The sequence below is a fragment of the Polyodon spathula genome, chromosome 9, assembly GCF_017654505.1.
Source record: "Polyodon spathula isolate WHYD16114869_AA chromosome 9, ASM1765450v1, whole genome shotgun sequence".
Taxonomy (NCBI): domain Eukaryota; kingdom Metazoa; phylum Chordata; class Actinopteri; order Acipenseriformes; family Polyodontidae; genus Polyodon; species Polyodon spathula.
The window spans coordinates 29,743,946-29,761,628 of NC_054542.1; the positions used below are offsets into that span (position 1 = coordinate 29,743,946).

Genomic DNA, 17,683 nt, shown 5'->3' on the forward strand with positions numbered 1-17,683 from the left:
CATCTCATGTTGTTTGGAAGAGAGGTGGTTCAGGCTGCTCAAACTGTGAAAAATTCTTTCACTATTATCGCATGCCAATTATTTTTGTTGTATAGTTATTTCCACAGTCCAGTAGCTCAAAAACTGGGGATACTTCCTTTGAGAACCTGCGGCTTAGAGACTGGTAGGTTAAGTTACATTGTCTTTGTATTTTTGCATAATTAACATGAGAACAAACCTCTGGAACTTTACAATCCAGTCATTTTATTTGACACAGTGCTGCATATACATTTTTTTGCACTTTTTAAAAGGCGAGGACCAAAAAAAAAGTGTTTATTGTGTTTAAAATAGAGGTAAAACCTCGTTGCAAATGTAACACTATTAGTCCACTTCTAGTATATGCAGAAGGTGAATATAATCTGATTTGTGCATGAGGGCAGACAAATCTTGTATTACACAAGGAATACTTTAGATGTGCTTATTGGGTAGGGCACTCATTATAACAGATGAACCAGACTAATCTCTGACTGATGCCCAGGAGAAAGATAAAAAGTGCGTAAGGCAGACAAACCCAGTGCTTTAGGCAGTGCTGTTGCATTGACACTGTCATTGGTTCCATCTGGTGGTCAAATATTGTAATTGTTCGGTAATTTATAATTATGAAAGCATCATGACCCACAAAAATAGAATCCTTAGCGTTCCACAGTTTGGCCTTCGGTTTAAGGCACATTTTTAAAAAGCAGACCAGTTTGTTTGGTTTGTTAAAATCTCACAGTGCAATTTTTAAATGTAGTGCAGCAAATGCGCTGAATTTTAGAATTCCAATTCTAATTACTTCCAACTGAATTCTGTTATCATGGAAACTCATTGACCCCAGACACGATTGTCTGTAAATTTGGAACTGTATTAAAATCCAGAAAAAGTACACATTTCTATTTCAATTTTAACAATTTCATATTTATTTATTTGCTCTTGCCAACATAGTAGTCGCTCTTTTGTAATTTCTTCAAATAAATACAAAATAGTGTGGTAATGTCACATATGGTCTTAAAAGTAAAACCAATTCCATAGGTTGGTTTTCTAGATTCCAACTAACTCTAATCTAGGACTACCTTCACAAAGAGCACATTTAGTAGTACAAGATTACTGCTAATCATACCCAGATAGTTGAACTTGACTAGTACAGAATCATTTTCCATATGAAACTACACACATATTTTCAACTATAGGCAAAATACCTTAACAATAACAACTGTATGATATAGGAAATGTACCCACTGTTGACATTTTGCCCATTGTTTCTTCAATTTTAACTTAACTGTCTTATCTGTTTTGTTTTTTTTAAATACCAATGAAGATAAGTAGAAATATAATAAGAACAATACAAAACATTTCTATAACCATGTCAAATCGGTTGCAGTTTTGCTTGGTAGCACTGTTTGTACTGAGGGTCATCTTAAGAAGGTGGATGTTGACTGTTCTCATCCTACCGGCTGTCACCTCTGGCCACTCTTTTGAACTTTTGCAGGTCGTATCTGAACCTGCGGATAGTGGCGTTCATGGCAATCACACACACTTTCCAATCATATCCATCTTCATTCAGCTTGAACTCAGGGAACTGCTCTTTGAGGAACTCTGTGGAGTGATCAATACAAATTAAAAAAAACAATGCGACGAGTGGGCTTTATTATGTGGCACATATTTGGGCGAACATTTTAGTCTTGTTTCATTTACCCTATGCATGTTAAAGTTGGTACAAAATGACGAATTTCCCATTTTTAATTATATATGGGGCTTCTGATTTTTGGTTTTAACCGATAAAACACCCTCCCCGATACAAAAAAATAAATAATCGGTGGATAGCCAATAAACACTACACTACAAAAATAATAATAAATACATATCCAAGTGCTGCTGGGCAATTTCCAGCCTTCCTGACTTGTATCATTGATTCGTTCTGAATACTTCAAACCCGTCCCAACTACTGATTGACAGCACATTCCTACATTTCTATTGGAGATTCCGCTTGCGAGATGTAGAACGAGATTAAAATCAGGAATGGAGGCTTGTTAGCAGGATTTAAAGCTGTATTACAGTTAAGATATGGAGGATTTAAAACAGAATTGTGGCGAAATGCACAAAAATGCCTACACACTTAAAAACCCCAGAAGAATGTGCCCGTGACCATAGCGATTTCGTTGTGGAAGACAGCAAAGGAAAGAAGGTACAACTTAATTGTGTAAGTACTGTCGAGTTACTACTATACATATTTTGACAGAAAACAAAAACGCTCAAGCATTTTGGAGTTTGTATATAAAAAACTCGAAAATAGCTAAAAATAAGCACTGAAAAACACAATTAACAAAAAACAGAAGCCCTAACTATATATTAGACCATGCTCCCCTTTTTTCTTTTTTACATTCTTGATTTTCTTGCGATTGATTCTTCTCAAAATTACTCAAATAATGTATTTTATTTACTTTTTTTTAAATATAGTATGTGTTAAAGTACTTTACCCTGAGGAGAGGAGCAGCCCTTGAGTTCTAGCTGCCAGATATCATCTTAGACACCTGTAACACATGCTAAATCAGCATGTCTGCATCAGGGTTTCAGCTGGGTCTGAGTACAGCGCACAGACAAGCAACTGGCCTGTATAGTGTACCATTGAGTGGGATCAGAAAGACTGGGAACCCCAAGATGAAATACCCCAAGCACGGCCCTAACGCCAGCCATTACTCCCAGCGTACCTCGTAGAGCGCTGATCTTGCTGAAATCCAGAGCAGGGATCCCTCGTTCCTTGCTGCCGTGCACATTGCTTTTCAGTAGCACTCGGTCAGGGAAAATGTGTCTGATGAGGAAACGAGCTGCTGACTCTGGCTTCCTCTTCTGCCTGGCTGCAAGCATCACAGAGTGGGCGATCCTGACTCCTCTCATGGGGTCACCAAGATACTCTGTGGAATGCAAAACAATGCAAAAAAGTAATTCATTCCTGAATGTTATTTTTGTGAATATGCAACATGCGAACAGTTTATTTGGTGTCTAATGCAATGTTTCCCTCTGCTCCATAAGGGACAAAACTCTTTATTAGCATATATATATATATATATATATATATATATATATATATATATATATATATATATATATATATATATATATATATATAACGTTGTGTAGTTACATCACAACCGCATCATCCTAAATAAATTTGTGATTCCCCGAGTAATCATTACGTTCGGCACGATAGCCCCGTGCGATATATGATAAGTACGGGCGTGTGCCAGTTACACTACGACAAATTGGTTAGTCTCCAAATACAATAAAAATGTTAGTACATAAATTATATAATATTAGTCATAATCAACTAATATCTGAATATTCAAACTAATATTTTTTTGACATGTATTCGGACACAAAAAACAGATGTCCGTATTAGCAACAACAAAAAAAAAAAAACCATGCAAAAAAATGTTGTTGTAGCAGAGACACCTGATACTACACACACACACACACACACACACACACATATATATATATATATATATTATGAAGTAACTGATTTTTACACTTAGTTCTCAGTTTATCATTTACTTTTCTTCTTCATTAGGTATTTCTAATGATTAATCCAGTTGGATCCTGACTTTCCTTGGACTCTCTAGCTATCTATATCTATAGGTGTGTGTGCGTGTGTGTGTGTGATCCAGCAACAAGGTGTATATCTGTGTTTGAATGTCAGTGTTGTTGAATCACTATGCTGACAAGGAGTTTCTCCTAAGCAACACTATATATGACCCTCACAAACTACACACCGACAGACTCCTCTCCGAACAGCTCCTGACTCTCCAGGACTGGTAGGGAGCTGTACTCTTCCTCGCTGTCAGACTCCAGCTCCACACAGATCTCAGCTGCCTCCACCATTCCCAACGGCTGCTCTTCTGTTCTGTCTCCTCCTCTTTGTTCATCTATCTCACTGTGAGGGCTCTCTCCTGGTGGGTTTGCTTGTCCAGTTGGGTTCATCTGAAGTTTCTATTTGAAAGTGTAACAGCTCTGTTAGTAACACGCATCCCCCGCCATTGTGTCAGTGAATACAAGATACAAGTATCTTGAAGTAGCCATGACCTAGAGTACACGACTCAAACGTGTGAAATACTTACATATGCACAGACCGAAAGGTTCCTCTAAATATCCCCTGATTTGTATTCTCTCAATAACTTGTTACAATAGATGTTATAACCCCTCACCGCCCTCATGGTCTACCTAAGCTGAGGAGGTTTTTCCTCAAAGTAAATTGTGTAGGTGTATTGTATGCCATGACTCCTGCTGTTAATTACAGTCTCATCATAGTCGTGCATACACTACACATGTGGTTAGCTTAAACCATCAATACCCTTCATACTCCTTAACCAAGAAAACATATTGGATAATAATGCTTATTCACAGCATATAAATTGCTAGCAGTAACTCTTTCACAGTGTAAGTTCTTTGGATGTTTTTTTTTTTTTTTTTTTTTTTTTTTTTTATTGTTACTTACTCTGAGTTTTCTTGCTTCAAAGCGCATTTGCCTCACAGCGGAATTTATGATTGAAATACAGGCCCTCCAGTCTCTCCCTTTTTCCCGCAGATCGTAGCTTGGAAATCTTTCAACAAGCCATTCTAATTAAAACAATGAAGGCAGATGAAGGAATCTACATGGTGTCAAAACACCTGATCCCATGAGTCTGAAACAGCGGTCATATCAAAACACCTGATCCCATGAGTCTGAAATAGCGGTCATATCAAAACACCTGATCCCATGAGTCTGAAACAGAGGTCATATCAAAACACCTGATCCCATGAGTCTGAGTTCATTCAAGCCATGTACTTCATAAGTCACACTTGGAAACCGGAAAAAGATTTGCATGAACAAGGGTCTATAAGATGGTTACAGTATTTTGCCTACAGGTGATGACCAAAAATGAAATATTTAGTATGGAAGTTACTTTACCTATAGGGTTTACTTGCAGAAATACATTTTATTGGCACATTCTTAATTTTTCTGTGTGTATCGAATCCTACGTATACCCACTTGTGCAATTTTACATTTTTTTTTTTATTTATAAGCAGGGAGTTTAATAATAAAAATATTCTACAGGATGTAGTGTCAAGACATGGTCATGACACCAGACATACATTCTACATTTAATTAACTTGCAATAAGAAACTGCAGGAGAAATGTAATCTTTGTAGTGTGATACTGCATTAATTGGGGGAAAATGGATAGTTCAATCTCCATTATAAATATTACACAGAGGATCTTTTCTGAATAAAGACATACAGTGCCTATAGAAAGTCTACAACCCCTTGACCTTTTTCACATTTTGCTGTGTCAGTGCCTCAGAGTTTCATGCATTTAAATGAGGATTTTTTTTTTTTCCCCACTTATCTACACACCATACTCCACACTGTTAAGGGGAAAAAAGTTTTTATTGAGAATTGGATAAGTCTCCACCTCCTGAGTTAATGCTGGTGGAAGCACCTTTAGCAGCAACTACAGCTGTGAGTCTGTTAGGATAGGTCTCTACCAACTTTGCACACCTAGATTTGGCAATATTTGACCATTCTTTACAAAACTGTTCAAGCACTGTCAAGTTCCTTGGGGAGCGTTGATGGACAGCAATCTTCAAGTCATGCCTCAAATTTTCGATTGGATTTAGGTCGGGGCTATGACTGGTCCACTCAAGGACATTTACTTTTTTGTTCCTTAGCCACTCCAGTGTAGCTTTGGCTGTGTGCTTTGGGTTGTTGTCATGCTGAAAGGTGAACTTCCGTCCCAGTTTCAGCTTTCTTGCTGAAAGCAGCAGATTTTCCTTCTATCCTGACAATTTCCCCAGTCCCTGCTGATGAGAAACATCAACATAACATGATGCTGCCACCACCATGCTTCACAGTAGGGATGGTGTTCTTTGGGTGATGCATTGTGTTGGGTTTGCGCCAAACATAACGCTTTGCATAGTTTCGTCAGACCACAAAACTTTTTGCCACATGGCTACAGAATCTCGAGTGTTTTTTTGCATAGTTCAAAACGGGATTCAAGGTAGGCTTTCTTGATTAATGGCTTCCTTCTTGCCACCCTACCATACAGGCCAGATTTGTGGCGTGCTTGGGATATTGCTGTCACATGCACACTTTGACCAGTCTTAGCCATAAAAGCCTGTAGCTCTTGCAAAGTTGCCATTGGCCTCTTGGTAGCTTCTCCGATCAGTCTCCTTCTTGCTTGGTCATCCAGTTTGGAGGGACGGCCTGATCTAGGCAGGGTCTTGGTGGTGCAATACACCTTCCACTTCTTAATAATCGTCTTGACCGTGCTCCAATGGATGTTCAAAGCCTTTGATATTTTTTTATACCCATCCCCTGATCTGTGCCTTTCAACAACTTTGTCCCGGAGTTCTTTTGAAAGCGCCTTGGTGCTCATGGTTGAGTCTTTGCTTTGAAATGCACTACCCAGTAGAGGAAACCTACAGGAACTGCTGAATTTATCCTGAAATCATGTGAATCACTACAATTTAACACAGGTGTAGGCCACTTAACTTGGTGTGCGATTGGTTACACTTGAGCTAATTTAGGAGGGGGGTGGACACTTATCCAACCAAGCTATTTCAGTTTTTATTTTTAAATTAATTTTCTACAAATTTCTAGAATATTTTTTTCACTTGGAAGTTGTGGGGTAGGATGTGTAGATAAATGAAAAAAATGAAAATTTTGAAAGGAGGTGTAAACTTTCTATAGGCACTGTACATAATGACAACAGGCTTTACAGTAATAAGTAATCTTTGGTCCATGGTTAAAACATGACTTTAACAAATAAATTAATTAATTAAGAAATGCATTTCTTTTTCTTACAAAGTTGCATTGACAAAAAGATATATAACTGAAGTTGTTTACCTCTCATAGCTGCTATTTTATTGGGGTCTAGTTTGCTGAGCCCTCGCCCCACGTCCCCCATTACGTTGCTGCAGGTCAGAGTTTCGATAGAGAACAGGGCACGCAGCAAGAATCGCACAGTGTTCCTTGGATTCGTTTTTTGGGAAAGTTTCTGCAGCACGTTTGTAGGAATTGTAACATTTCGTCCGGGGTCCCCAATCAACTCTGTGGGCAGAATGGAAGCAGCAGGGACTGAGAGAGAAGTATCATACATGTCTGGCAGCCCTGGTGTGTCTGCAGAAGAGACAGTCGTACTGCATTTCTGAACCCCATTCTGTATTCTACTGTATTGTGTTATTTGTTATGTTTAGATCCATGCTCCCTCTGCTCTTGAATTTAGTGTTGAATTACATTTTTGTAGCACAGGCCCATGTTGCGTATGCTGGTTTGGGCCCTGTTTAATTCGATAAACAGATAAAAACATAAATAAATACCCTGGTTGGGATACAAGATCTTAACATACATATGTGTAGTGATGTGATATTGAGAACACTTCAAAGGGATTTTAGTTTCTAAAGTGCAGGTACATTTTCTAGATGCTGTTGCAGTACTCAAAATCAACTTTAGACTGTATGCACTGCATTGTTTATTGTACAACCCTCACGCACATACCTGGACTGGTACAGGAGCGCCTTAAAGGCTCGTCCACTTGTTTGGTCTTGCATCTGGCTTTGACATCAGCCTCCTCCAACAGATGATCTGTGCTGGGCTCGCCAAAGCTGTGGCAGGGCTCTGGGTCCGGTGCTGTGAAATCGGTAGAGACGATGGAGTGTAGATGCACACCATGCTGATTTGGGGACTGGAAAGGTGGCACCGGTGAAGGCCTGTGGACTCTGGGAGCTGGAGATATGATATCAGGCTGCTCAGCACCCACTTGTTGCTGGAAGAAAGGGGGGCAGGTCTGGATCTGCTGAGGCATCGTCAGCCCAGCATTACCACCGGGAGAGACCTGTATGCGGACCTGATGAATGCCTGTACTGGGAGGTACCACTGGTTTCTGGAAAGCCAAACATAACAGAGAATGGAATTTCAGAGGAGGCACCGAAGAGATGGGGAGACTAGGGGTTGATTGGTAGACTCAGAATGTGAACAACACTTAGAAATAACAGTGTAAGTGTGAATGCGCAGGAGATGTGAAGGAAATATTTCAATTTAGTTCAAATCTTCATCACATGCAGTATCTAACATTTGGTCTCCAGGAAGCAAAAACTATGCAAACCTACCACTAGCAAGAAGAGGAACACAGTTTTCAGTATAAACCCAGAATAATAATTTAACTTCCTTACAGAAACTTGTTTCATTACAATGGTTTTACTTCTGCAATGTTGCTGTAGTCTGTAAAGGGGAGCTTCTGCAATCACTTTCATATGTAATTTGGGCTTCTTAAAAAGCATGAGTATATCTAGTTATTATACTCACTCTTTTTAACAGGGGGGGACCCAAATGCACAGGCTGCACATTTGTGACTTTCGCTTGGAGTTGGTCAAATTTCTGATCGAGCTTCTGGATGGCATCATACATGACCTGGTAGATATGTTAACAAAACAATGATTACATTTGAACTGACCAGGGTCCAGGACCTGTAATATAGACTATCACATGCTTTGTAAAACATGATTAGTTTATTTGCTCTGGCAGCACTTACAGATAAATATAGCCTTGAATCATCTCTCCTATTCATATCTGAAACATCTGCATTGCAGTTTTCTGTATACCAAACTATCTCCATGAACGATCCTTTGTTAACCACATGCAATCTCTGTCTAGAGACTCCTACCTGGCAGTAGGTGAGGATCTCCCCCAGTGTTCTCTGTTGATCAACACTGTAATAATCTCCAGAAATACCATACTGCTGCTGGATTAGAAAACGATTACAATTATAAAAAGAAAAAAAACCTCTGCTTTACACTCCTCGATTACTGATAACCACAGTTGTCTGATTTGATCTATTACCACTAGAAACTCCTCTCATCCTTGAGTTTAAGCAACCAATTGAGATCCAGTGCAACAATTAATGTCTTGATTACAGAACTGCATTAATAGCATCGGCAAGTGGACTTTAATCAAAGAGATGAAACTGGCAAATGGAGGCAAAAAATGATGAAAATCCAGATTCTAGGACACCACTATGGATTACAGGAAGCTATTAAGAACCCTTTGAAAAGGTTAGCGTTGTTCATTTTTTATATTTTATACACGGAGCAGTGGTTTACCAGCTCAATATGACTAGCACTCTCCAGTAGGGTGTCAAAACATTACATTTCTAAACAGACACTAAAAACAAAGTTCATTGAAAGACATTACAATACTTTTACTTTGGTGGTATGCCCATTTTATGTCAGACAAAATAAACCAAACCAGTAACATTACCAGGTGGAAATATATACTCACATCATATTTAGGTTGGTATTCATAAACAATACCTGGAATCGCACTGCACACTGGTTCTTCAGGCACTTCCGAGACCTGGAAGGAGACAAATCAAACATATATTTCACAAATAGAAAGCAACACTGCTTTTTTTTGCTATCACTAAAGGCAACCAGTGGCATATTTTCAAAGTGTTTACTCCTGTTTAATTTTTTAGAAAGAAAAAAAAAAACGTGTACCAAACACAGAAGTATTATAATTAAAGGGCTCTTTAATTACAGAGTAAAGAAAACACTTTGACAATATGCCCCACTCCCAGAGACATTAGGATATACAACACCCTGGATTATTAAGGTTTGGCTCCAGGGCTCCAGTGCAAAGCTTTGGAAAATGAGAGGTTAGTGTTGGACAAACAGAAAAACATAGACGCATGTCCAGTAGTAAAACAAAGTGTAGTATTATTAAATTATAGAACAGTAGTACAACATGGTGAAAATACAGGCAAGCATGAATTGCCATGGGAAACCATGATACATTGAAATATGGGAAAGCATAGAAGACTGCACAGTAATTAGGACATTTAACATACTCAACTTCTTATACACACACTTCTAATATTGAGCGACACCACGCAAGTCATTTGCCCACGAGTTTGCATCCAATTATGCCCTCTATTGAAATTCAATATGCAGCTTTATTTCTTCCCAGAAAGAGGCTGAGCAGCAACTTGGCATCTTTTTGAGTTACATTATAATAAAGTTAGATTATACTATGGCTTGGTATAGCAAACCAATTGCAATCTACAGAGTGCTACATTACATTTTTATAAGGAAGTTTCGTCTCCTGCAAAACCGCTCGGAAAGGAACATTTTAGAACTACCAAGAGCAACAGAAATATTTCTCCCAATCCACACAATCTTGATTCAGGTACAAATAAAGGATTCATCCCCCTAATCAGCTCCACTAAAAAGCTTTATAAAAAGTGCTGAGGAACCAAGCAAACAAAACCGCTGCTCTTACCAGCTACCCGGGCCAGTATAATCATTAGTTTAGCAACATTATTTAGGTCTAGGAACACAGAGAAACATGAAGGGATTGTATTTTCAAAGCATTTACTCCAGCCTTTCATTATCTTCCACTTTTATTTTGAAAGGATAAAAACGCCTGTTGATTTGACAAAACTAGAACCAAACAAGCAATACAATCCGAGATCTATGCACGAGTTGCTTGTTCTCATTAATAAATGATTTAAAGACTGCAGTAAAACAAACTGAAAACACACCCTCAAGTCTCTACAGAAGAGTGTTTAGCCATTGTAGTATTTATTTTTCTTTTCGTAAATCTATGTGGTTTATAATGCCTAAACATTTGAAAATTTGAAAAACCACTTTTTATGTAATTTCATGAGAGATTCTAGGTAGATCTATGAGATCTACCTACTTTCGTAAATGTATGCCATTTTAGTGTAATTTACGTCATTTTTCTTTTTTTTTTTTTAATTAGCCTACTTAAATATTGATATTTCATTATACAAGTCAGATAAAAAACTATAAACTATAAAGAGCACAAAACATAAGCATTCATGGAGCACTGAAGCTGTTTATGTCGATCCTTACAAGTGAAATAACCACAGAATTTGATCAACATTTTCTGTTTATATAACAACTATAGAACAGAAAATACGTTGAAATTGAAATGAAACCGCTGCATCTGGAAAATTGCTTTCCTTATATCAAGCTCTGCATCTGCTTAGCAACGCAGCGTTGAAAAGGAACTGCAGTCCGCAAGACATTCTGTGGTTGGATTGAATACATGGTGTGTTCAGTCTGACGTCTTCACAGGAGCGCACATCCATCTGTACATAGCACTGTGAAAAAATGAGCACTCTACTATAAAGTCTAAATTGTTTAATTCTGGTTAATCTTAGCAGTACGAACTTTCTTATTTTAATGTGCCATTTTGTTTAAATACATAAGAGACACACACACATTAATAGATATTATTTAAGTTTTTGTATACAGTATTAAATGTGAAAAAATTATGCAATCCTCCAACCAAGCGACGACAGTAAAATACCATCAGACTACAACTACCATACCAGAAATTTCAGTATTTTGAAAGAAATCAGCTTAGTGTGGTAGATTCCTGATCCATGAAGACACATGCAAGGTTTTGGAAATATACAAATCTGGGTTCTTTGTTTTCTAATATTTTATATATCTTTTATAATTTTGCTTGCTATAACCCAGCTGCTTTCTCTTGTAGATCACCAGTCCTGGGGACAGTGCAGTGGAGTGGTGTTGTGGCGCTATGCCAGGGGGTCCTCCCGAGATGTCTGCCGTTGGTTCAAAAGGTCTTTGCAGCAAAAGCAGCAGGTGCCCTTGGTATCCGTGTGGAAGAGGAAGACTGAGAGGAATGTAGCAGTACAGACTCAGGAGGTGTGGGAGCAGAGGTTGGCGTCCACTCCCGTAGAGCCTCTGCAAGGATGGCAAAGTTGGCAGCTAACCTGTCTGACATCCGTGACACGGTGGAGTCCAGCCGCACCAGGTCCCGATGAATGTCTGCGAGATGACTGCCTATACTGCGGAAACCAGCCTCCATGGCTCCCTTTAGTCCCTGCTGGAAAGCCAACAATTCGTGGGATGAGATGCACCTCTCAGCCTCCTTTTGCCCCTGCAGCGGAGCCCTTTGGGGGCTGGCTTGGGTGGAGTGCCTAAGATGGCTAGCTGGAGTTTCAGCAGGTTCCCGGCTAGGAAGAAACTCAGCATGGAAGCTCCCTGTTCCCAGCCTAGCCCACATGGGGCCTGCTTCTCTTCCACCCCCTCAGATATGGGAGATTGTATTTTTGGGGCTGTTTGGAACAGAGGAAAAAATTATTTATTATAAGCTTATATAAATATGGCATTACTTTATAATTGCAAGACCTTAATGGTAATACAGTGAAATTATACAACAGCAGTTTAGAACTGTTTCATGAATATCACATTTTATTTTATCCAAACCATTATTGAAACAACTATTCATTTTAAGATTTGTGCAAAAGGCACATCATTTCAAACATGTTTATCACATTAGTAACCCTAACTCTAGTCACCTTTCTCATGGGACCCTATATTCCTCGCACCATGACCCGATTGAACCTTTGGTGCTTTCACACCTTGCCCTGTAAAAGAGGGCAAGGTTTCATTTAAAAGCCAATTGTGCACTTCTTCTTTGCTTGCTGCATGTTAGGAATGGGCAACTGCGGTCCTGGAAGGTCACTCTACCCCAGATTTAACAGGTATATTGAAACAACTACCTGCTTTAAGCCCTGGATGGACGTTTACTCAGTCCTATTAAACAATAAGGAACATGGCTGTAACAAAGATTGAGACTGGAGTTGCCCATCCCTCCATGTGCTACACTGTGAAAGACAACTGTGAAAGGAACTTACTTTGCAGCAGGTATGGAGTAGCATGTCCCTCCTCCATAGGTCTGTCCAATGACGAGGTAGACTGGTTGTCTGGGGAAAAAAAAAAATTACAAATGGAGAATACAGCTGATTATTTTCTTTAGAAAACCTCTCCTATAGAGCTGGATTGCTACAGATTGCCACATGTAGTTATTCACAGTGATATTACAGGACACATGCTAGCTGTTAATATTTATTTCAAAAATGGGTCAAGGACCTATACTGCCTGGCCACTTGTAGGGTCACGAGTCACATGATCAACCTAAAGGTAGTGGACAAAAAAATGGAAACACCAATGTAAAGTCACTTACTAGAGTGTTGGGCCACCTCGTGCGGCCAGTATGGCCTGTATGCGCCGTGGCATAGAATCTACCAACCTCTGGAATTCTGCAGGAGGGATGCGGCACCATTCTTCCAAGAGAAAGTCAATAAACTTATGCCTGGTTGATGGAGGTGGAAAATATCCTATAAATGCTAGATTGGGTTCAGATCTGGTGACTGAGAAGGCCATGACATATGGATAACATCAGTGTCATGTTCATCAAACCATTGAACGACCACATGTGCTCTGTGGATGGGGGCATTGTCACCCTGGAAGACATGGCAGGAAAGAAATGCTGCAACATGGGGTGAAGATGATCACTCAGTACCATTAAGTAGCGATTAGCATTGACCTTGCCTTCTAAGGGAATGAGTCCACTGAAACCATGCCAGGAAAAAGCACCCCACAACATTACTGAACCACCAGAGCCCTTCACTGTTGAAACCAAGCACTCAAGGCTGTAGAGTTCTTTATGTTGGCGTCACACTTGCACTCTTCCATTTGTCGAGAAAATGGTGAAGGATGACCATCTGACCATATCACATTTCTCCACTGCTCGGTAGTCCACTGCCTGTGCTCTTTGCAACACTGGACTCGCAAATGTGCATTGCCAGGTGTGATAAGCGGTTTGTGCACTGCAACCCGACAATGGTATCCCGCTCCGTGGAGTTCTCGGTGGACCGTTTTTGATGAAACTGCCTGCTCGCGCCCCAGGTTGAAATTTGCAGTCAATTGATCTGCAGTTGCTCGCCTATTTTGCCTTGCACTTATGTATGCGATTATGCCCGCTGTTGACCTTTGCTGATGAGGTCTTTCCCTCAGAGTTCCATGCCGACATCACCTTAGACACCGTTGCTCATGAAACATCAGCAAGTTGAGCTGTCTTGGTCACTGAAGCTCCTGCCAAACGTGCCCCAACAATCACCCCTCTTTCAAAGTCACTGAGGTCTCCTCTTGCAGCCATGCTAGCCATAATCATAGGCAACTAGGCCTGTCCAACATTTTTATACATGACCCTAAGCATGCTGGGATATTATTTGCTTAATTAACGCATGAGCCACACCTGTGTGGAAGCCCTTGCATTCAGTATATTTGGTGTATTTTTTTGTCCACTACCTATAGTTTGCAATTCTAATTCTGAGTGATGCCAAATCCATTCCAGTAGACAGGTCCGCATAAAGTGGCCAGGCAGTGTATCAAAATGCAGAACAGGACATCATTCTGCAAGTGCTACTGAATGCTAATACCAGAATTAGATGAACATTCTAAAGCATAAGCTTATAATACAGAAGTGACATATATACACCTATAAAAGGCACCTATGCTTTGTTACTGTTCATTTCAAGGTTCTCCAATACTGTTTTACATTTACCTGTTTCATAATCAGAGGAGAGTGACAGCAAAGGGCTCATTTTGCAACCAGGCTGCTTCCCTGTTGAGAGGCGAACAGTTTGGTTAGTGTATTCACTGTCAAGTGCCACTCTTATTTTACTTATGAAGTGCAAAGACACATTTTCAAAGAGGAATACAAAAACTACACTGGCATAAAGAACCAACTTATTAAGATAATACTGAATGCTTGTTTGGAAATGATAGTTCTATGTACAGCTTTAAATACAAAGAAAACGATGAATACCTCCTCCTGTAAAGACAATGTGTGCACAGCACAAAGATCCGTCTAAGCAATATGAGCAGCCCTCTGCAAAATACATTTCTGAAAACATAATGGCTAATTTATACAGTCCAATAAATACAAGTACTCCCCTAGCTAAACAATGTTCTTTTAGAAGTGTTAGTTAGCCAACATTGGCAAAACCACTGTTAAGATGAACACATCGAATACAGATGTGAGCCTTGGTGTTTATACAGTGGTGTATGGCTGTTTATTTCAAATGCAATATTTATTAGAGGCTTTTTATAGAAAATACAGTCAACATTAATATGAATTTCAAGGAACCAGCACAATAAGTAATTCATATTATCAGGAGTCTAAGCCAAATGCACACTGTTAGTTTTTATTGAAGTTACAGTTAGACTGAAATCAAAGTAAATCAGCACAAACAGGAAATGTGTGTTAAGTGAATTTGTAATAAAGAAGAATTTAATCCGAGTTCATCTATTACCCTTCCTGCTTTTTTCTTAAAGACATAAATACACTGAAGAGACTCCCAGGCACTTCTAAGTCCTTGTTTTCCTTAAAACACAAGTGGTCATATAGTAATCATCTGTGGTGTCAATTAGGTCTGCCACTGCTTAGATCAATTAAATAGACCCCATAGACATACAAATTACAGAAAGGGGAGAGCTCGTAGTTTATTCCAAACATTCTGAGTTTGGCAGAAATTAAAGGTATAAACATACTTCAGACATTTAAACAATTAAAAAACAATTAACCTCGTCATCCATAGAACTGCACTTGCCTTGTTTGTTTGGAGGAGCGTACAGAAAAATACAAACAATAAAAAAAATATTATAGTTGATTTAATAATCAAAGCGATGGCATTTTAAATAAAAGTAAAACGTTCCTAATGTTATCATAAACCCCCCCCCCCCCCCCCCCCCAAAAAAAACCCTTGTCATTAAACAAAACAATAGAACTATTGTACTCACCCTCAAGGGAGCGGAGCTGCATCTGATGGGTGTCGACTCCTGTCCGTGTGCTTCTGACGAGAAGTCCAGTCGGGAGAGGCGTGAGGAGGGCGATGGAGCCCCTCCAGTCCTCTTGTCTGCCTGGATCTTTGCCCTGCGACGAAGGGCTTCTTGCTCTGCTTGGGCTCCCTTGCCATTCCTGAGACGGCACTGATTTTATCAGCGATTTCTTGCCACTTGCTTCTCCTGAGTGCAAGGGGATCCCTGTTTCCTGAGGTCCGCCTGTGGAACATCGCCTCCACTTCCGTAAGGAGGACCTCGGTTTCATCACTGCTGAAGTTGGGCAGTCTGGTCCTACTCAGCGTCAGTGTTGCCTCAGTGCCTTTATTTATTTCCCTTTGAGTGCTTTCGTCTTCTTTAAATAAAAACTGTTTGAACAACAGTGTAATGGCTTTTATGGCGCTATATGCGACTCTCGGTGTAACCGTATAATAGTTTCAAATATAATGAACAATAACGTACATTTATTAATTAACTTATTTTATTTTATTTAACTTCCAGGTGACATTATTTGGCTAATTTTAATGGTATGAAGTTTTTAAAATGTATTTATTAATTTCTTTTTATTAGTGTAGCAGAAACAAAATGGTAAATGACCTATTGATTGGTCAATCTAGTAGACATTTATAGTCACAGTGAATTTTAAAAGTAAACATGAAAATGACACCAACACAAACCGTCAAAAATGACATACCTTTCAACATTATATGAAAATGTACACCAGTTTGAAAATTGTAGTCTATATCCTTACAGTGCCTATAGAAATTCTGCACCCCTTTTCAAAATTTTCACCTTTTGTTGCCTTACAGCCTAGAATCAAAATGCATTAAAATAGTTTTCTCTTTCATTTATTTACACATCCTACCCCACAACTTCCAAGTGAAAAAATATTCTAAAAGTTTGTAGAAGATTAATTAAAAATAAAAACTAAAATAGCTTGGTTGGATAAGTGTCCACCCCCCTTGTAACAGCAATCCTAAATTAGCTCAGGTGTAACCAATCGCCTTCAAAATCACACACCAAGTTAAGTGGCCTCCACCTGTGTTAAATTGTAGTGATTCTCATGATTTCAGGATAAATGCAGCAGTTCCTACATTACAAGAATACATGGGCCAGCAGATTGCCCAACCTCTTCACATGTAGTTTTTCATCCAGAGACACTGTGGAACAAAGTGTAATCACACTCCTGGTCTATGTTCTGTAATAGAAAACCAATTGCAAAATAAACAAATCAACGTACGCTTTACATACCATGCTAGTTGTTGGCGATGAGGAGTTGTTTTTTCTTCTAGTGCTAAAGCTGTATCTGTTCTGCAGTACTTTTGTGCTCAACAGTATGCTTGGAGCTTCAGTCTGAGAGAGAGATGAGAGAGAAGTCTGAAAGAGTCAGAGAGAGACGAGATGCGAGTCAGAGAGAGAGAGAGAGAGAGAGAGAGAGAGAGAGAGAGAGAGAGAGAGAGAGAGAGAGAGAGAGAGAGAGATACACATCAAGTTAATAGAGCTTTTAAAGATTTTTACTCCAGTGTAATTTGCACGGTTTTGTCTGGAAGGAGTAAAGCATCTGTATCTGTAATGTTCCATAATTTGTGGGAAACAACTTTGAGACACTGCAGAGCCCTTCAATTGCAGTTCTGAGTTGTTCTATAGCTTTTAATGGGTTTTTCCGCCTTTGCAAAGAAAATGGTGTAAAATTACAAGTTGGAGTAAAGAAAAAACCTTTAGGGCATACTTTCAAAGCATTCACTCCAGTCTTTAATTACATTTATTTCTTTATTCAGAAATGAGGAGAGCACCTGCTAGTTACACAGAACACACTGAACTCTGAATTTTCTCCTTTAAGAAAAAATAGTTATGCCTAATTAAAGACTGGACAGAAGACATTGATAATACAGTCCATTTTGTGTAGAGAGAAATGCAATTACTGCATTAGTCTCCTGCCCCTGGTGGTCAGG

The 17,683-nt window shown here is 39.2% G+C and overlaps 1 protein-coding gene across 1 annotated transcript; it reads right to left on the reverse strand.

The window, feature by feature from the left end:
- Nucleotides 1-953: 953 nt before the first annotated feature.
- LOC121320633 (BEN domain-containing protein 2-like) lies at nucleotides 954-17,082 on the reverse strand. The gene is made up of 10 exons (XM_041259140.1): nucleotides 16,983-17,082; nucleotides 9,331-9,405; nucleotides 8,717-8,794; nucleotides 8,359-8,463; nucleotides 7,552-7,936; nucleotides 6,901-7,104; nucleotides 4,511-4,632; nucleotides 3,789-4,005; nucleotides 2,727-2,930; nucleotides 954-1,614 (listed from the first exon to the last, which is right to left on the reverse strand). The coding sequence occupies exons 1-10, from the start codon at nucleotides 16,983-16,985 to the stop codon at nucleotides 1,466-1,468; spliced, it is 1,542 nt and encodes a 513-aa protein (XP_041115074.1). The 5' UTR covers nucleotides 16,986-17,082; the 3' UTR covers nucleotides 954-1,465.
- Nucleotides 17,083-17,683: the final 601 nt, after the last annotated feature.